Genomic DNA, 22,423 nt, shown 5'->3' with positions numbered 1-22,423 from the left:
ATCAGCTGTTTCTAGCAGATCACTGTACATTTTCATCATAGCAGACTCAACACTGTGAAATTTACGGTATGCACTTTGGTAAGATGGTAACAAATTGTTGGACTCAATGTGGCTTGAAATTTGGTTCATTGCAGCTTTTTCAAGAATTTTCGACAAGAATGGCAGGTTTGACACAGGCCGATAGTTTTTCAATTCTAAGGGAAGGCCTTTCTTTTTCAAAAAGGGGCTTGATAACAGCGCTCTTCCACGTCTCTGGAAAAACACCAGAAGACAATGACCGATTCACAATTTCTGTCACAAAAGGTGCAAGCAAATGAAGATTTTCTTTCAGCTTTGGTGTTGGCATAACGTCCAACTCACATGTTGTTGACTTTGATTCACTCAAAAGTTTGGTTATGAATTTTTTCATTTAGTGGTATAAATTTGTTCATGATATTTTCTTTTGATGGTACATCAGATGCCATAATACTATCAATCACTGAAGATGATGTTTCTGTGTTTATGTTATCCAGATCATCACGAAGTCTAAGGATTGTGTCACTAAAGTAACGCAAGAAATCGTTTGCAAGTGCCGTCTGACTGGTGTGAGGTGGAAGTGGGTTATTCCTTCGAACGCCCAAGCAAGTCTGAGGTCACGCTATATAACTTCTTCACATTCCCTTCAGCCTCACCAATTCTACTCTGATAGAACCCATCCTTTGCTGATGCTATTGCCACAGTATAGGAGTTTCTTACATTATTGTACACTATTTTTGTGAGATCTGACCTGTCCTTTAAGTATATTTTCTTTATTGATCTTTTGTACTGTTTTAATTGCTTAAGATATCCAGAGTACCAGGGACGTTTGGGTTTAACAGTAATTGATCTTTCTTTCAATGGGGCATGTTTACAAATTATATCAGATGCAGTCTTTGTGAAATCAGACACAAGTTCATTCACGGTAGATGATTTCTCTGCCAAACTGTTTAACTCTTCAAGATCGGCTTCTAACAAGTTATTCGACACACATTTCCAGTTACGTGATATGATGTTTTTTTGTAACCAAAGGGGGGCAGAATTGTTGAATATTACAACTGACAAAACAGTGATCAGAGATGTAATAGTCAGACTGAAGAATGGTTACACTAGCAAGTTTGTCTTCCTTTTTTGTGATGATCAGGTCAATAATATGCCCACTAGAATGAGTTGGAGTATTCACATGCTGAACAAGTCCATATGATTTCAAACATTGTTGGAATTGCTTGGTGTAGCAGTCTGATTGCATGTCCATATAAATATTGAAGTCCCCAAGAATAACCATGGATCTAGATTGAGATGAAAATGGATCTAAATATTCAGTGAATTCAGTCATGAATGTAGCTTGAGTGACCGGGTGTTTTGCAGAATATGGCGGTCTATAAATGCCAACGATTCTAAGTATGAATGTTTGGATACATATTTGCCATTCAGCACATTCAAATGATTGATACGATTTGCTGGGTAGGCTTGACACTTTCAGGTTATCTCTGTATAGAAGGCCTATTCCTCCACCACTTCGATCAGGCCTGGGTACATCATCAAAGCAGAACCCTTCCTGAGCCAGTTCATCCCTAACAACATCATCACCATCAGTCTGTAGCCAAGTTTCCGTTATTAAACAAAAGTCAATATTCTCTTGAAGAATATGCTGGAGAAGATCTGCTGATTTATTCCGTATAGATCTTGTATTAACTGTGGCACGTTTCATTTTTCTCTGTCTATGGACATTTTGTATGTATGTGTGATCAAGTTTAATTTGAACTAAGTTTGCCAAATGAACACCACCGTTATGTATAATCCTTGGCTGGCCAGCTCGTTTACCTCTATATTTCAAAATACCATAATTTTTCAATTGTACTGTCTCACTGTCATTGTACATGGATTAGCCATGACTTCAGGTGATTTGGTGTTCACCAACACAATTGATATGATTACACAGTATATCCAATATTTCCAATATTCGTTATTTTCATACTTTTTCAATTCAAAATAACTCATAAATCCAAATATAAATCACAAAATCAATTTCTGTAACATGTTGGTTACAAGTTTATAGATGTCCCGGCCAAAAATCTAGACCCAAAAGCAGCTTGTTCAAGCATAATAAATCGAAGTTTGAAGAGCACAAAGACAATTATGCTGGTAAGACATTGCAATTTCAATCATAGCCAATTAGAGATTAAAAACTACTATCTATAATGTAATGTAATAACACAGTACAAAACTACATTTAAGCGTCGCTTAATCAAATATATCTAAAGTAAATTTCTAAATGATTTTTTAAAGAACTCCAAGACACAAGATTTATGTCAAAGATACATTTTGATGTCATATCTTTCTAATTATTACCACCAAGAAAGTCGTTTGAAAGTTCACAAGAGTTGAAAAAGAACTCTGTAGTTAGAGCATCTAATGTTTTAATAGTTGAATCATCGTAGACTGAGAAAACCAGTGCGGGGTCACCAACAATATTCTGTAGATTACTTATGTCCGCACCTTCTCCTAAAGCGATGGAATATATTGACCTGCCCTTTTCAACCATACTGTCCAGTGCAGCTCTCATCTCATCAGTGACGTGGTCATGACCATCGGATAAAACAATAACTATTTCTCTACTTCCAGATTCTCTGGTTGTATTAAAAATATGTTTGTCAGTGTAGTTTAAGGCTTCAAGCAGCTTTGATTTATCACATGAATTTGATTCCGATAGACAATATCCATCGGACTGTACAAGCCTTTGAATCGAGAATAGGAAGTCTTGTTTTGTTTCTTCATCATTTAAACCTCTGTAAACCTGAGCATCGGCTTCCACACCATATGTTACTAAAGCAATTCTCACGGTGTTTTTTTCAGTTTCCATTTGTGATGTCTTGTCAGTAAGATATGTTATTGCGTTTAAACCAGTTTGAAAATCATTAGCCGACATTTTGGCGGACATGTCTAATAAGAAAACAATGTCCGATGATGTCATCCAAGAGCATTCTGAAATATACAGTTTGGAGTCAAACGATTTATTGGTTACTTAAAATAAATGTTTTATGGAAGTTGGAATATGAAAATCAAAAGATTTGACCAATAGAAATATAACAACGCCAAATATGTTCATTTAGCATTTACATTAATATATATGTGGATTTTACTTACCGTCACATGTTAGGTGGACCAGTTCTTTCACAACGGTGTACAACGCATCAAAGTTTTGCACAGAATAAACAAACTTACGTCCAGTATATTCCGTCGATGCTATATTTATCAATTCCTCATGAGATACTTCCTTGCCTATTCCTGAAAAAAATATTTGAAAATGTCACCATAACTGTGAAACACATCTTATTAAAAACCGTTTACTTCAGCATACATTTGGCCTCTTTCACAATTATTTTGAATTTATAGGTAACTAATGAATTATGGTTAAGATAGTTTTGAAATCTAAAGAAAATGTATTGCATGTTCATGGTCAATGATTGTGCTCACATTTAAATAAAACTTTTACTTTATTTGTAATTTATCAAAACTACTAAGTTAATACAACAAAATATCGTGAACGCATAACGATCTGAAGAATGGGTGATACTTCGGAAGAATTTATCACAACAAAATTACATGAAAACTGCAGGCTTGGTTTGACCGATTCTTTACGTGATGGATAATGAAAAAGTGCAAAAGCCATCACACACCACACCAAATTGAGCAGTACTTAATTTTCAACCCTTGAGTGCTAGAATCTAGGATCCCGAAGGGCAAGGAAAAAAACATGACAACACCTAAATGAAGTATCGGGCAAATATGTGCCACACAGCACTTGGCACCTGCTGTTGAGATGTATAAAGCATAAAGTCACATATTTTTTACAATTCTAATGTTATATAAATACCGATAGCTAAAACGTGGTCTATTGTTGTTTTCAAATTCCTAGCCGCTTCAGCAGTAGCCCTTCTATTAGTGGACATACCATCGGTCAAGACAAAAGCGTAACGTTTTGCGACATGACCAAATGGTCTCAACCTTGAAGTATTGTCAAAAACCTCTTTTGCTTTTTTCAAGCCCATTTGGTCCTGTAAAACGTTGCCCTGGTCTGTTTTTTTATTTGTCTGATCGCAATCTTTTAATGTGATATTTATCAGTAATAATGTCCTAATGAATCTCGGTTACTGCTTCAAAAGAATATGTGACAACAGCCACTTGTAGATTTCTCTCTCCAATGACAATTCTGTCAATAAACTTATTGATAAATTCTAGTTGTTTTCCAAATTCTTCTTTTGTTTGGCTTGCCGACGAGTCGAGCACAAATACAAGATCGGCTACTGATGGCTGACATATCCCTGAAAGAATACTTAACTTTTATGAGATCTGTTTACTAGATTTAGCAATATGTTTTGTCTCTAAACTGTTACGAGAGTAATTATAATTTTGTTAGATCTTAAATCATTTTTATTATTTACTGAAACAAAGTGATGCTTTAAATTTAATAATCGCATATGCATGTGTTGTCTTATCTATGGAACAAATTCGTGAATTATTCTATAAAATGTAATGATCTTCATATACAAACTGCACACGATGGACATTTGTTATACCTGTTTCACAGTAAATGCCGTACAATCTAGGTGGACAATCACACGAGAAAGAGTTAACCCAATCACGACATGTGGCTCCATTCTGGCACGGTGAACTCTGACATTCATCAATATCTTTAAACGAACAAGATAATGAATCAGTTTGAAATGAAATGATATTTTAATGCCTAACGTATCTAATTAAATTGTAAAGTCCAAAATTTATTCACAAATTAAATGTCAATGATTTGTAATGTAGTAAAATTATATAACAAATTAGGCCAAAATTATGTTTGTTTACCCTTCCTGACCCATTAAAATTAGAGTTGGGTAGGTAGAAAGGTAGGAAAATTATTTTTTTACATGTGCATAATAATAAAAAATCTGCATAAATGTATAATGAACTATCAAAATTAATTTATTAAATGCAATAATATATGTACCTGCATTACCATTTTCATAACAGATATATGCAACAATTTAATAACTATGCTAGCTGTCTAAAAGTACAATGTTTATTGCTTGTTCAAGGATATTTTCTGAATGTTTTTATATTAGCGCGCCTGTTTGTTTAAGTATGTGGTTAGATATATTTCCAAATACTGTTAATTTACATTTCAAGATATAACAGCGACCACCTAAAATAACTATTCAAAACAAACTGAGTATATAAAACAAATTAATTTACCCATTTTTTTCACTTCCTCTAAATCTGCTATTGCTTGCCTCGCTCATTATTTACATTGCACAAACAGATGTGTTATGTTTAATTTAAAGCATGGAAACCACACTTCAAATCTCTTTATGGAGTGAAACTTGTTGAAACTAATATATAGTGTGAAAAAGATAATAAAGGGCACGTGATGCCTCAAAAACAAATAGAATTTCCTTATTAAGAAAAAAATATAATTGTTTTAGAGCATGTTAGTTGCTTTTTACCCGCAATTAGCTGCGCTGAATGTTAACTTACTCGTCATAAAAGTAGCAAAAGTGTAAACAAAGTAGAATTTTGACTTCATACAAAACACTAAATCACTACAACAGTTTTGTCAGTAAATATTTAGGTCGTAAGGGCGTAAGGTGTAATTTATTTGCACTTTTTTATAACTGTTGTTGGATTGAGTAGCTTGGGTAGCACAATTTTCCTTTTAATCCATATTGTATCATAAATGAACGTAGCCATTATTGTAGAAGAAGAAGAAGAAGAAGTAGAACTGTTATTATTGCCAACAAGTTAATGATTCAAAACGTCCTAAATTGTATCTTAAGACTCATTTTACTATCTATCCAGGACTTTTAAATCATATTTCTTTATAATCAGTAAACACATGGTTGTGTTAAGTACATCAACAATACATCTTTTACCCCCACTGGTTCTATAAATGTATTTGAACAATGATATTTAGTCCTTTCTGCAAGAGAAATGTTTTGTCGCTGTTACATAATTTAAAGATATTTTTTATATATCTTGTCATTTCAAAAACAGATAATTTATAAATAAGTCCTACAAAGCTTTGCTTGAACTATTGGCTGACATTTTTGATATATTTTTTTTATGTTATCCTTGGTCATAATACAAACGTCCATGATAATTCATTAACATTTCTGTTCCTGTCTTTCAGTTCATTTTCTAAATAAAATTAAAGATTTGGCAAGGCTTTAAGTAAAAAAAAAATATTTAAAAATATTTACTCATTACCAATCCTTAAAAATGTGTACAAAACGCCTTTTAGAACATAAAGATCTCTAGTTTGAAAACACATTCTGTCGTATGTACATGCAAGGAGTACAAGTACACAACCAGTGTTCAGCGGTAACCATGCAATTACCATTTACACAAAATGATGCATCACACATCGCTGTAATGTTCATCATTTAGAACTAATGCTTATTTTATTCTTAAGCACATACCAGTGTCACACGTTGACCCTGTGTATCCAGGCTGACAAATACAGAACCAATTGCCGCTAGAAACCATACATACTCCACCGTTCATGCACGGAGACGTCTCACATATTGCTGAAATAAAGACAAGCAAAATAAAAACAAAACATGCACATGAAGAAAACAGATCCACGTCTCGTTCAAAACAAATTTCTGAAGCAGAATATTGTTTTACTAAATTTCAGCTTTTCAATGTCCATTTTACCACTTACAATCAAATTGTACCATGAAAATTATATAAGTCGTAGGTTGTCAACATTGTTATGAAATATGTGTAGTAAATAGGAAGTTTTGAATGTTTGAATGTTTCAAAAGGCATTATTTGTAAAGATATTATGAATTTAACATTTCGTGTAAATAAAGAGAGGTAATTAGAAATTTATTTTCGATAAAGTCTTAGCCAGTTTTTACAATAAAGAAATGAATAATTTCACTATAACGTTTAATTATATGTAATGTAAATAAACATTTGCTTTACATATTTAACTCATTCTTTGATGCTTGGAAATTGTTTTAGAAGAATAATTATATACATATATAAAATCACTTAAATCTTGTTAAAGTCACTTAAATCGTCTTAATTACAACATACAGGACCTTTATGTCCGTTCTAGAAGGTGTGGACAGTAGTTTGCACTTGAAAGTGGCGTCCATGAACATGTTCAATCAAACAGAGCCTGCAACATTTTCAATTTTGCCGTTTTGGACTTTCGTTACGGATTCTTATTCTTTCATATTTAATTTATGTGTTATCAATGGGACATTTAGACAAAGACTGTACTCACGTGTCATGCAGTAATACCCTGTGTATATAGCAGGACACTCACACTTGTACCCAGCTGTGCATGAACCGCCATTATAACAGACACATCCGTCAAGATCTATTTGCAAGTAATTTGAAAGACAAGCAGACTCACTATTAATTCAATGCTTTTTACTTTTAAAGAATTATCGACACATGTAATGGAAAGTATGTGGAAAAAAATGTACTGAATCACAAGAAGTATGACATACTAGTAGAAAATGTATACTTTTATTCAACCTAAAAGCTTTAAAAGCGTTACGTTACTAATGTTACTCCGATTTGACGATCAGAATAGATATCTTTCGATCAGCATAAAATAAATTATCATTGTCTTACAGGAATAATTTTGCTGCTTGATGTCAGTACATGACAACAACAAAGGGCTCACCTTCGCATGCTGACATTGTGATCGGTCCCTCTAGATATTGAAGTGAAGTATAGCTGGCCGTGTTGAAATAGTACGATGGATATGTTGCCGCCCTTTGTAATTCTTCAACGTTAACACCTGACCCAACACCAGCTGTATAGATGGTTATGCCCATGTTCTTAAGCCTTAGTGCAGCATCAATACTCTCCTGTATATTACTTGAATGTCCTTGAATATAATGTGTTTTACGTGCAATGTCATTAAGGGACATTCATACTTACATCGGAAGGATCCAATAAACATGAAAATTAAAAAAAAAACACAATCGAGTTTTAACTACTCAAAATAAAGACATCGTGTTGTTTTTTTCGTTTTGACAAAGAACTTTCTGGATAAATAGGATGTGTCTATAAAACATATGAATAAATTCTATGTAATAAATAAAGATATAAAAATGAAGGAGAAACGGAAATCCGTTTACCATCTGTCATAAGAATAAATATCCCAGTGACACTTCCTCTGCGGCCTGGACTTGAAATCTGAAACATTTGAGCTGCAGTGTCAAAGGCGGTTTGAATATTTGTACCTCCATTTGGATACCTGAAAAAAATACCAAGAGCAACGGAAATATCTAATCTCTAGCCATCGTAGTTTAACACAATGAAACGTAAATGTGGTCCCCTATATAAGTCTATGTATATCAAGTAATCCCCGGGTGGGACCAATTTTGATCGCAGGTAAGCCAAACCTGTGTTCTGCTAATTGTCTTATCATAAGCAATATGTCCGCCAATTTTTTTAATTTCTTTCTATAGGTTCAAAAGTTAAATAGCGGACACGGAATTTTGTAATTGACGTACGGACGACCTGGTCATCAACGGCTTTATAAAACTACCATTAAGTCTAGCAGCACTTTCTTAATCAAACTTCAGTATATAAACATCAAAATGAGTTTTATAATAGAACTTTGAAACAACAATAAATGTGTTAATACGGCGAAATCATGGAACCTCCGAGTGACATTTTCATGTCGTTCTTTGACAAACAGTATTTGTTCTCCAAATGTTCTTATCAACTTTATTTATTCATTTACTTATCTTCAAAACTAAAGTGTAGACTTTAATTAAATTATAATGTTCATATTTATTACGAGTCGCTTTTGTTTACATTAAGAAAATACTTGTAGCTTATATGTACTAACAGACCATCGGTATATGTATAAATTGAATAAATGGTTTCATATTAACTGGTCTAAACGCCCTCTTTCAATTCTGGAACGCTCTGGTATGTATTAAGTCAAATCTTTCCAAAAGCATTGTTAAAATAATCGTGCAACTTGTGTGGCGAAGGACATAGGGAAAACGTCAACAAGTCGGGACACAAGTTCAGAGAGTAAGTAAACTGTGAGGCACCAACACTTCCAGAACCATCAAGAGCAAATATGATGTCTGCTTGCCTTGCGTTGTGACACTCTAAAACAAACAAAAAGCAGAAGACATACAGTAAAACTCCGCTTATAACGAACTCACTGGGACATTCAAAACCTGTTCCTTATAGCGAATTAGTTCCTTGTATCAGAGTTTTTATAGCGAACAGATTACATATAACGAACTGATTGTTTACCATTGTCCGCCATTTTTGAAGAGCATTTGATTAAGAAATAGAAATATTATCATTTATTTATATTTTAGACACAATACCCGAGAGCGTACTTTTTGGAATTTGAAAACCATTGCTATTTCAGTTTTAGTTTTACTCCCTATCTCAATTTCACATAAAAATTCTAAACTCTTTTCGTTTTCTTTCCATGAAGAAAGAATAAAATAAAACAAGATTTTTCGATTTTCTTTCCTTTTAATTGAGTATCTTCTATTATAATTTTACTTTTGGTGACTTTTAAACTAATGTAAGATAAGATTCTTTCATTTAAATCAAGCGTACTTTGCAGTTTGCAATTGATCATGCTTGCAAGCATGCATGATTATGTTGAAACCGATATAAATTATTATAATTATTTACTCGAGCAAACTATTGAAGAAATAAATAAATAACCGTTTATCTGGTGAAAAGAGCTCATGCTAAAAATATCCTAAATAGAAAACATATACAAATTCATTTGAATATATGTATTGAAGTATATAAACGATAAACGATACATTCGCCCGAGTTTAATCCGTGCGAAGAAACGAAAGTTAAAATGCGGATCTATTTACAAATAGCAATATTCTGGAGTCGTTATAAAATGTAATTTTCTGTACATTAACTAAATTGGGACTAAGAAATGAGTTCCTTATACGCGATAATCCTTAAACCGTGTTCGCTATACCCATATATTTTATTATTAAATAAAGAAGGGCAAAATTCGGGCAAAAATATGTTGTTCCCTATAACCGGAAGTTCGCTATAACCGTGATCGCTATAAGTGCAGTTTACTGTATATGGTGGCACATCCTTCAAAGATAAGGTATGGCCCGAGATTTTGACCAAAGAATGAAAGGGTTTAATTTGTTAACGTCTTATATCAATAGCAAAATTTGGGTCAGCCAATTTCGTTCCTATCCACTGCTTCTTTATTACGACTTGTTATTCATTATTGTGTTAATACGCTCCGATAAATTTAACAAAACAAAGACCGGGTGAATTGAAAAATATATAAGATACAAGATCGAATTACCAGCACTTTGCCGTTTCCAAAAATAAAATAAAAAGTCGTTTGCTTTTTTGAAAAGTCGTTAACATAAATATTTATCGATAACACCATTTTAAAACAATTTTCCTAGCTTTGTTATCATTTTAAAAGAAATCTCTTAAAACGGTAAAATTGAACATATTACAGGTTTTGGTTGATTGAGTCTCTTCTTCAAATTCTATCAAATTTTGCTTAAGATTTGTTGTTTTGGACAATTTTAGGGATTCTTAATTTCTCTATTTACTTATTTCCGCCAAATGATTTCCCATTTAGGGCACATGCATTTATTTAGTCGCGGATCATACGCCCCTTTTCATGGAATAGTACGAACGTGTCTCATTGAAGGTTCTATGATATCCGCCGTATGAACACATTTGCGGATGTTTCAAATTTTCACCATTTTCATAATTAAATGTTACATTCTGCTGAAGAGGGGAATTGACGGTAGTTTGCATGTTCCAGTATCTCCCATGAACAGGGAGTAATCAAACCTAACCTGCAACATTTTCAATTTCACCTTTTTGAGGTTCTTTAGAGATTCTGTTTCAATCTATTTTAAAAGCGTGTACTTTACCTCTCTATAAATATAACAAACATTTAACAAAGCATCAAAGACAAAATGACTCTACTTACCCTGTGCGAAAGTTTTAAATCTGAAACACGCACAAATATATACGAATATCAAAATATAGAACTTAAATCCCATAGTGAAATTAATAGAGAAAAATAAACGCTCTGAGCACTTATACTTCCCATTGAAGCCCAGTAAGAATGCAATATTATAATTCGTTGAATTGAAAGGTACGGGTCACTGAAAGCGACAAAATAAATACATAGCTGTCGTTCAATTTTAAGTTAAAAGGGTATGATTGTGATTTCATTTAAAAACAGCATTCTATATCTAATACATCTGCTTATGATATTATGATATAAGGGAGGCAAGGGTATAATTAGCAACACATTCTTTGTATAAGTTTGGTAGTGTAAACATAAAATGTAATCTGGGAATTTCTTAGATACGGATATAAATCGTCAAATCATCATTTTTTGGTAACTAATATATTTTTGATTCTAAATAAATATAAATTTTTACAATACTACCATGTATATTTCACAGTTTAGAATGGCCAATTATTTAAATTGGTAAATCATTGATGTCTAATTCCGAAAACTAAATTTTATTTTTAAGCTACAGTTAACAAAAATCAATTTCCTGTCTCTAAGTGATACAATCAAGTATTCAATTGGTATGTCTTAAACTATAAGATAAAAAGTATATCCAGTCGAGTTTGAAAAAAAACAAAACCCATAAGACAAACTAATGCGATTCAATGTACGGAGAAAGCATCGAACATAAAATATAGTAAAACAAATCAACAAAGGCGGCACTTATTGACGCCAACCCCAACACACACAAACAAGACAGCCGGAAGCCTGAAAACCAAAACAAAAAATCCGACAGGCACAAGCAGAACACGAGAGATAATCATTAAACAATACATAATCCATTATCGTGTAACATTGAAATGCATTAAGAATCAACCGTTAATGTGTTAAAAGACTTGATTGTAATGCATTGAAATGCAATTTTAAAGGTAAACTTTTTCTTATTTCATAAAAGAATCAAGACTACTAAGGTAATGTTAAATCAATCACCTCTTATTTCTTATTCTGGGCGAGCTCGAACACTCAGCGGAGAGCAGGTGTTTGCGGTCGAGGGCCAACTTTTCGTCATGACGCCCCCACCTCTCTTGCGTTGAGTTCTAAGTTGTACGAACCCAGGTTATTTCGTTACTAAGGACATATAACTTTAAATTGTTTAAAAAAATCATTCATGATAAAAATGACATTAATTTATTCTATAGTAATATAAATTGTGCGATAGAATTTTAGTATTTGTAAATGATATTATTCACTATACAAATTTGCTCAAAACAACCACCATGTACAAGTAGTAAAAACATTTGCCAGCGATTTCAGCAGGAAGTAAAATGTAACAAGTGCCCCTAGATTGAACTTATTAAAACTGAATTTAAAATATCAAACATTAAACAAAACACAGCTTACTTACAAACTGATATAAATAGAACAGAACAGAAAATTTATTCAAATCTGGAAAAAATTTGATCCTTCGGAATTCAACAAAATTACATGAAAATTGCAGACTCGATTTAATTGAGTCTGAACATGAGTTATAACGCAAAAAGTGCAACATCCCTCACGCCCCTAATACCGACTTCAGCGGAAGTCATTTTTTCAAACGAGCGGTAATCAAATTTCAACACTTAAAAGGGTTGGAATCAATGATCCCGAAAACCACAAAAATATAACAACACTTAAGTGAAGTACGGGGTAACTTTTTATAGCTGCCAAAGACTTGTACATGGTACATCATAAATACAGTAAATGGTTATTCATTAAATATTAATTTACAATAATCTCTTTATGTTCAGGAAGAAAAATGCATAACGAGCTACCATTTGGTACTCGTTTGAACTGATTTATGGTTATATATATCTCTAATCTTAAGTAAAACATAGTCTCCCGATGAAAAACCCAATAAAGTTTAAAATTAAGACCTAAAATTTTTTGGTTTCATGATTTTTTTACCTTTTCTTTCCGGGTTTGCAATCAAATTTTTTACCAATATGTTTATCTATATGGGTGTTTTTGGTTTCAAAAAAACTTTTAAATTTTGGAAATTATCAATAAAATACTTTAATTTCATTCAAGTGCAGTTTTTGGGGGGTTCAACCTAAAAAAAATCATGTATACTCCCAAATAGAATAAAATGTGAAATTGTCCCCGGGGTAAAATATAATATAAAGCAGAAACCCCCCCCAAAATTTTAAAATTAGCGTTAAATTTTGAAAAATTTAAAAAATAGATAAAGACTAAAAAAAATTTTAAAAAATGTCCCCGGGAATATTGATTTGCACTGGAAAATTTTGGCAGGGTAAACAAAAGCAACATATTAATTACACAATGAATTATTCAAAACTTTAATTGAATTTAGCTTCCTAAGAGAATATAACATATTCAATATGTAAAAGAGAACGTGAAACATACAAAAGCCACATACTGGGAAAATAGACACATTTGTTAAAATAAAATATTATATATTTCTATACACTATCAAGAAAGTCGTTTGAAAGGTCACAAGAGTTGAAAAAAAACTCTGTTGTTAGTGCATCTAATATTTGAATAGTTGAATCATCGTATACTGAGAAAACCAGCGCGGGGTCACCAACAATATTCTGTAGATTACTTATGTCTGCACGTTCCCCTAGAGCGATGGAATATATTGACCTGCCCTTTTCAACCATACTGTCCAGTACAGCTCTCATCTCATCACTGACGTGGTCATGACCATCGGATAAAACAATAACTATTTCTCTACTTCCAGATTCTCTGGTTGTATTAAAAATATGTTTGTCAGTGTAGTTTAAGGCTTCAAGCAGCTTTGATTTATTACACGAATTTGATTGCGACAGACAATATCCATCGGACTGTACAAGCTTTTGAATAGAGAATAGGAAAACTTGTTTTGTTTCTTCATCATTTAAACCTCTGTATAACTGAGCGTCGGCTTCCACACCGTATGTTACTAAAGCAATTCTCACGGTGTTATTTTCAGTTTCCATTTGTGATGTCTTGTCAGTAAGATATGTTATTGCATTTAAACCAGTTTGGAAATCATTAGCCGACATTTTGGCGGACATGTCTAATAAGAAAACAATGTCCGAAGATGTCTTCCATGAGCATTCTGAAAAATATATTTGGAATCAAGTGATTTATTGATAAAATAAGATAAATGTTTTATAGAAGTTCAATAAAAATATATCAATTGTAATCTCCTCCCCAAAATGTTCATTTATCATATACCTGTGCTGCTTTTGCGAGTATTGCACGGTCCTGCATATATTTTGACGTGATGTCATTTGCGTTATACAATACATAGCGTAGAGAGGCGTTAAATGTTAGCGTTATACTATTGGCAATTCAATGAATACTGATTCTTTTTCACTTTTAATAGTATTTATTTTAGGTATTAGAAAAATTGAATATTATATTTATTACTGAATTGTTTGAACTCGTTTAATAAAGAAATATCCAGCTCGCCAGAGACTAACATAATGTAATTTTATTCAACTCGTGCAATAAATTCTGTATTGAATCTACACTAATTTAATATCTTCTATACATTGATATTTAAGTGGTTTTACTTACCTTCACATGTTAGGTGGACCAGTTCTTTTATCACGGTGTACAATGCATCAAAGTTTTGCACAGAATAAACAAACTTACGCCCAGTATTTTCCGTCGTTGCTATATTTATAAGTTCTTGATGAGATACTTCTTTGCCTATTCCTGAAGGATATAATTTAAGATATGGCACCATTGCTATGAAAGACATCTTAACATTGCGTCTAAAACAATTTAATCAGCTTAACAACTGACAGCTTTAACAATCGTATGTGTGGATAGGTAACTCATAAATTGTGGTAGAAATACATTTGAAAATCTTAAAAAGGTATTGCATGTTTATAGTACAAATGGTTGTGCTTACATTTATTTGCAATATGTTTTTACTGTACTTGTAAATGTTAAACACTAATCATGTTATAATACAGAAAATTTCGTGAACGTTTTAAATCATGGCCTATTGCATATATGATTTTCAATTTGAGATCTTATTTGTATACCGATAGCTAAAACGTGGGTTACTGTCGTTTTCAATCTTCGAGCCGCTTCAGCAGTAGCCCTTCTATTGGTGGACATACCATCGGTCAAGACAAAAGCGTATCGTTTTGCGAAATGACCAAATGGTCTAAATCTTGAAGTACTGTCAAAAACCTCTTTTGCTTTTTCAAGCCCTTTGTTTGTAAACGTTGCTCCTGGTCTGTATTTAATTTGTCGTATCGCATCTTTTAATGTGATATTATCAGTATATTGTCCTAATGAAATCTCGGTTACTGCTTCAAAAGAATATGTGACAACAGCCACTTGTAGATTTCTCTCTCCAATGACAATTCTGTCAATAAACTTATTGATAAATTCTAATTGTTTTCCAAATTCTTCTTTTGTCTGGCTTGCCGACGAGTCGAGCACAAAGACAAGATCAGCTACTGAAGGCTGGCATATGCCTTAAAGTATACGTAAAAAGATCTTTTTGTTAAATTTAGCAAATATCTTTTGTTAATAAACAGTGGCAGAAGTAATTATTATTTTGTTCGCTATTATACTTTTTTTACAAAATTTATCTTGGCAAAGTGATTTAATTTTAACAATCACATATGCATGTGCTATGGATAAAATTTGTGAAATATTGTTTAATATATTATGTTCTTCATATACAAATTGCACACGATGGACATTTGTTATACCTGTTTCACAGTAAATGCCGTAATATCTAGGTGGACAATCACACGAGAAAGCATTAACCCAATCACGACATGTGGCTCCATTCTGGCAAGGTGAACTCTCGCATTCATCAATATCTTTAAACAAGCAAGATAATAAATTAACTACGTAAAATAAAATGATGTTATATGATTCATAAATGGTTTTCTAGACATCATTCCAGACCCCATTGTAAAAGATAATTTTAGTTATTGAAATTGTAGTAAATATGTATACCTCTTTATGGAAAGCACTTACTTAAAATGTCGAAAACTATGCATCCACACATTCATGCACGTACAATATATTAAATGATTGTGGATTATGCATATGTTTTTATATCTCACTCCAAGCAGCTATCAGACTTTTAACAGTTTTTTATTTGTTGATAACCAATATCAATGGATCAATTTTGATTGATTTGACAATGATTTGTAAAACAAAATTGTTTACATGAATGGTTAGGTTGTGTAACCTCTGTTTTTATATTAAACGCTATTTCCAGATTTTAAAAATAGAAAAGAAAAGAAAAGCAAAAAAAAATATGATGTAGTCATATTGAAAAAAGTTGTTAATTTAAAACATCCTTTTTATATTTCACACATCTTCTACTGTCGTTTTCATTATTTATATTCCAAACGTAGAGATTGTGTCATGTTAATACAGAGATGACTGCGGAATCCGATAATGAAAATTTATTATACCTTTCTCAAGATAAACACCCATAACCTTCTGACAAAGCCGCGGTAGGCTAAAAGGTTTACTATTCATTCAGTGACTGATTTAATTTCACAATTTAAAATTTGAAAGTTCTGGTACTTTAAACATTTGTTTTTAAAATGATTGATAGAAAAAATGATGGTAAGGATCAAAACAATTAACTTAACAGAAGTAAAAGTAACATATAGACAAATAGCCAATTTGTTTTTATCAAGCTATGCTATGTTGATAATATCAATACACGTGGCGTCCGTTAATGCATTTTGTGATTTGTTTAAAATAAGTCCATTTTGTTAGATAATTAGGTATGTTAGCAAGTTAGTAAGTAATGTAACGCATTCTTCCTTCGTTTTTAATTCATTAGTCAACCTCATTAAATGCCCTTACACTTGTCAATATAAGGACCACAAATCAATTTAATTCTAAAAACATACTAAATTCACAGGTTCTTCCAGTGTATCCAGGTATACAAGTACACAGCCAGTTGTCACCGGTGATGCTGCAATCACCATGTTCGCAGGGTGCTGTATCACATATTGCTGTAATATTCATGTCAATCATTTTAAACAAGACATGGAAGTAATCATTATTTATTCTATTGTTACATGATAGCTTCCTTGGTTGGTGTCAAGGTCCCATCGTTTACGCCATGAGTGGGAAGGATATCCCAACCATTTCTATTTATGAGTACCTTAGTAACGGTTTGTACGCATACACATATTTCCTTATGCGACATCATTAGAAGCGGTCCTAAAGCGGTGCCTGACAGACTTTAAAAACTGAATCAAGTCTATTATAGTCCGCCCGTTAAGCTCAATAGGGAGGGCATCGGATGAGTAATCCAGGGGTCGCTGGTTTGCTCCTCGGGCAAGTCGTAAAGACTGCCACAATAGATCGCAGTGTCTAATTTGTCTCTAGCCGAAGAATCAGAAATCATGTGAAATCTATAAACGATAACTTGCTAAAAACAATGTTATTTAGGTTAATTATTCGAAAAGCTGGTAAGTTGATCGACCATTTAAAATTCGGTGTATAAATCGGAAATAAAACAACAACAAAAAAACAAAAAAAAACACCAATTGTCCGTAGATATTATTTGTATATTGTAAATAAAAGACAATCATCTGTAAGTGTCAAGACTTATGAATTTTATTTTATCTCATTTTCCCAGGAAGTTAAGTCAAAATGAGAAAATGAGAAAAGTGGAAAGTCCAATTGCTTGGACAGTCGAGCATAGGTGTATTTATTATTAAGTACACACCTTCGTTAATGACAAACATGATTGTACTTACATGTCTCGCAATGAAATCCTGTATATATTACTGGACAGTCACATTTATATCCAGGATTTGTTGCTGTACAAGTAGCGCCATTATAGCATTCGCATTCTTTATTTACATGAAATAAAACATGATATAAAACAGAGACAATCTCATTACCGCCTTCATTGATTACATGGCATGCATTCAGAAATAAGAATATTTAAGAACAATGTTGCTTCTGATCGTGACGCACTGATATGACAGTCAATAAATATGACCTCAATTATATTTTAGAAATTTACAATAACTTTATATTGATAATACAGCTATAATGTCCGTTCTTCATATAAAACACGAAAACATGTGTCTCGCGGTAGCACTTAGCTCGAAGATTGTGAGTGTTAAAACTTTCACATTTCATGAGTATAAGTGGATGATTATTCATCTTTGTGAATTGTAAGGAAAGTTAAAACTAAAAAATGAAATTGGCTTAAAGTTTGAAAGTTAAACTCTTTTAAGGGCAGGAAAAGACAGACCCGGCATTCTCGTGTTATGTTGTGGCCATGATGATTGAAACCGTTATAAAATGTCGATGGTAGTTGTTACCCAATTATTTTATATTATATAGTAATTATAACCCATATACATGGAAATGACATAGAAAAAATACACATAAAATGGCTAAATTGTTATTTGATTGAACTTCTTGAAATATAATGAATGTGTTCATGCCCTTTTAATATCAATGTCTAAAATGTGTTCAATCATCTGCTCAAAAAAGGTAATACATAAAATTAATCTGAAAAATGAAATATATTAAATTAATCTCAAAAAGCGTGTGATCATTATTTCGATTTTAAAGATTATTACGAAGAACAATTAGGAAAAAGTCATAATTTATGATTTTTTATCTTCTAGCATCTAATAAAATCAAGAACATGTTAAATATCTGGAAAAATGTGTGAGTTTGAATTCTAAATTACATACTAGCATCACATACTGTTCCGACGTAACCAGACTCACATGTACAAAACCAATTGTCGCCAGTAACGCTACAGTGGCCGTTTTTACACACGTTTGTGTCACATATTGCTGAAATTTGAAACAGCGGATGGTAAAAATATGTTCAATAAATCAGATAATCAGTTAAAGACAAACTTTCTAACTAAACTACGTGCTTTGAAATGTTTTTGGAAAACAATATTTTGGCCTATTGTTTCTCTTATCTTACTAAACGATCATTTTATACAACACACGTCTGCGTTTCAATACATGCAAGACTTCTTATTCTAAATAATAAATAAACTGTTATTATAATAATCCAACCGCAATCAATAGAGGGGATTTAAAAGTAAATTCATAAGGTTTTTGAATTTGTCATTAACATTCATAATTATGTAATGTAATTGTTATACTCACGAGTTTCGCAATAAGATCCTGTATATGCTCCTGTACATATACATTTATTTACTAGGTATTCTGATGTACAGGTCCCACCATTGTAACATATGCACCCATTGATATCTGTGTTTATGAAAAATTTAAGAGTTCGATAATGTATGAAGATAGTTCGATAACATAACAAAAGAAGTAATTGATGTTAAACGTTAATTCGATAACTTTTAGCATGTAAGACACTATTACTAAGCTACGCGTGATTAGTTTTAGAGAACAAATCAGTTTTTTATCAACTAGCCCCTACAGGTATTTAAAGTTCAAGGGAAATAAAATATGTAAATAAGTTTACCTTTACATGCTGACTGAGTGATCGGTCCCGTGAGTTTATTTAGTGAATCATAATCATCGGTGCTGAAGTAATACGATATATTAGATGCAATACCCTGTAATTCTTGAATGTTAACGCCATACCCGACGCCAGCTGTATAGATTATTATCTGTTTGTCCTTTAAACCTTTTGCAGCCTCGATACTTGCAGCAAAATCAGGCGTTTGCCCTAGATAGAAAACAAAATATCAATAACTTACATATTTCATTTTAGATATTATTTAACGACTGTGTCAATCATCGACATAAGCAAAACGACGCAAACATCAAACAAATAATAAAAAAAACAATTGCAGTTTTATTGAAGTTTTGAATACGGACAAGAGCAAAATAATCACCATCTGTCATAAGAATAAGTAACCCAGTGACATCCTGTCTCCGGCCAGTTGTTGTATTCTCAAACATTTGTTTTGCCACATTTAGGGCAGCTGGTATATCCTCTCCTCCCCTTGGAAACCTAAAGTAGAAACATGTTAGATACAAGTTACATTAATTAATTTTTAGAACCTCTGAATGGGAAACGTTTACAATTGTAAACTTGCAAATCAATATCTAATTCATTGATGATAGAAAGGGTTATGTTTACATACAGCATTTTGAATCCAACTTATGAAAGGTTAAAGATAAAACCTTTTGTATTTCAATAAAACTTTTTGGAAACTTTATATAAAGCAGCGGGAAGCGTTATTTCATTTCAATATAATATATATGAAATATTTACGGTGTATTTAAAATTGCTTGTTTTAACTGTGTCGATGTAGAGTGTGTATTCAAATTGAATTGAATACTAATAACACTACTGAAAATAACAAGTGCTACTTGTGTAGCTTGAGGTCCTATAGAGAAAACGTCAACAAGTCTTGTCACACAATCCAGGGCTTTGACAAATCCGTTATATCCTACACTTCCAGAACCATCAAGTAAAAATATGATGTCGGCCTGATTTGCATCCGTACATAATTCTGGAAGACAATGATATAAAACATAGTGTCGGTGACAGACCTTATTTGCAAAGTTTTCATCTTCAATAATTTTATAGCCTGTATTTATACCTATTTGATAACAATAACGAATGTTATGCATATGTGTATGTGCATATGTGCAATCTTCATATTAAAATGTATAAAGTTCATTCTCTGAAAGAATAATACATTTTAGTATTTAATCAAATAAAGGCAAACCAAAATAAAGGTAAAGTTTGAATAAGTAACTTTGTAATTAGTGCATTTTACAAACCTGAAATTGATACATCGTTAAGCAATCAACCTTGTCGAATGTTCTACTTTCACAAATATCCTTAATAGAATCCTTAAGCATATTTACATGAATTAAAAAATAATTTGTCAATACCTGCAAACATATCTACTCACCATTTGCGTAAGTTGTCAAATGAAAACAAAAATACACTTTGATGACCAAAAGAAGCCTAATTCTTAAATCCATTTGAATTTTTGTAATTTATAAATTTATAGAAATATTTAAGTAAGTTTTATACAAAAATGAAGACCTCGCTCATCGTTTTTAAATGTCGGAAATATCTTTACTTAGTATAGATCTTTACTCGCACTGATTTGCAGTCGAAATATTATATATAGGGTTAAGATTTAAAGCAAAACATTCGTTATTCAATTTGACAAGTGTAATGAGATAAGAAAAAAAGGTATGCAGTCTAAATCGTAAATTAAAATTTTGTCAACATGCAGTTTATTATAAGGGGGTGTTCAATCTGAAAGTTTCAATATTTTGTTAACTAAAAAAATAAATAAATCCACGGATGATGTCAATAATGGTGTTTACACTATTCCAGAAATATATGATATATACGATCTTGCTGAAACTTATTATCCACTTTGTCGATTAGAAATTCATAGCTAAACTCGAAAATGGCATCAAACCAGAAGTTAATGAAAATATGCTCAACTGTGCCTTAATTGATTGACATTTAGACCAATGTTATTAAAGTTAATGTATTCACGTTTAGTCCGTGACCTGTTTTATGTACTCGTATGCTCGTCAGTTGTGAGTCAATTCTATGGCGGCTGATTTCTGCCATTTCGTGTCTTCGCCCCTCAAATGCAAAGGCGAAGACACGATTATATGCTCACTCATCGGGTTTTTGTCTGCAACTTTTTAGGGCGTCGACATGAAGACACGATATATTGGCCAATTATCATGTTTTCGCTTTTCGCCTTTTGAGGCAAAGACAGGATGACACGACAAATATAGGGCGCCGATACTTAGATTTCTACCGACGATTATTCTACAGAAGAAGATGTCGTGTCTTATCGTTATTTCGCTTAAAATTAATCATGTCTTCGCCCCTCAAAAGTCGAAGGCGAAGACACGATAAGTAAGCATATCATAGTGTCTTCGTGTTTTCGCCTACGTCTTTTGTTGGGCGAAGACACACAACGGAAGAAATCAACCGCCATACTATTCATTCGGTGTGAGATCTAGTAAAGCAAATAAAGATTCATATTTAGACAACATAATGTAAACAATTTATTCCTAATAAAAAAGGTTGTTGAGTCATCGGCTCTGAAATAACAACCAGATTTTTGTGAGTGATCATAAAATTGATCGTACAAAATGTATTATTTTGCACATAAAGTAATTTATCGCCTGATAAATTATGGTTGGATAAGAAGATTTGAATAATATAATATATATATCAATTTATTGAACATAAAGCTTCAATCCGCTATTCGTTTCATTATCTGTTTACATTTATATTGACATATTGGGTGTCGTAATTTCTATATAAAAGCATACGACTTATCGCCTCTAAACTTTAACAACCTAAATCGTTACATAGTTAGAGTTTTCAAGCGTAATAGCGTTGTTGTAGAGAGTTTTCTTTGTAAGCGTAGAGACC

The 22,423-nt window shown here is 32.4% G+C and overlaps 1 protein-coding gene across 1 annotated transcript; it reads right to left on the bottom strand.

Moving 5' to 3' along the window:
• Positions 1–2,356: 2,356 nt before the first annotated feature.
• LOC132753669 (uncharacterized) lies at positions 2,357–19,987 on the bottom strand. Its single transcript, XM_060744162.1, has 19 exons — positions 19,887–19,987; positions 19,511–19,717; positions 19,183–19,287; positions 18,751–18,855; positions 17,794–17,889; positions 16,936–17,040; positions 15,766–15,879; positions 15,085–15,525; positions 14,609–14,749; positions 13,510–14,144; positions 8,172–8,328; positions 7,712–7,918; positions 7,304–7,399; positions 6,486–6,593; positions 4,596–4,709; positions 4,171–4,340; positions 3,893–4,109; positions 3,163–3,303; positions 2,357–3,000 (listed from the first exon to the last, which is right to left on the bottom strand). The coding sequence occupies exons 1-19, from the start codon at positions 19,951–19,953 to the stop codon at positions 2,357–2,359; spliced, it is 3,870 nt and encodes a 1,289-aa protein (XP_060600145.1). The 5' UTR covers positions 19,954–19,987.
• Positions 19,988–22,423: the final 2,436 nt, after the last annotated feature.

This window comes from Ruditapes philippinarum, unplaced genomic scaffold (genome assembly GCF_026571515.1).
Source record: "Ruditapes philippinarum isolate M1 unplaced genomic scaffold, ASM2657151v2 ctg3095_1_1_1_1, whole genome shotgun sequence".
Taxonomy (NCBI): Eukaryota; Metazoa; Mollusca; class Bivalvia; order Venerida; family Veneridae; genus Ruditapes; species Ruditapes philippinarum.
The sequence above is the reverse complement of the archived record's forward strand: the minus strand, read 5'-3'. Positions and strand labels throughout refer to the sequence as shown.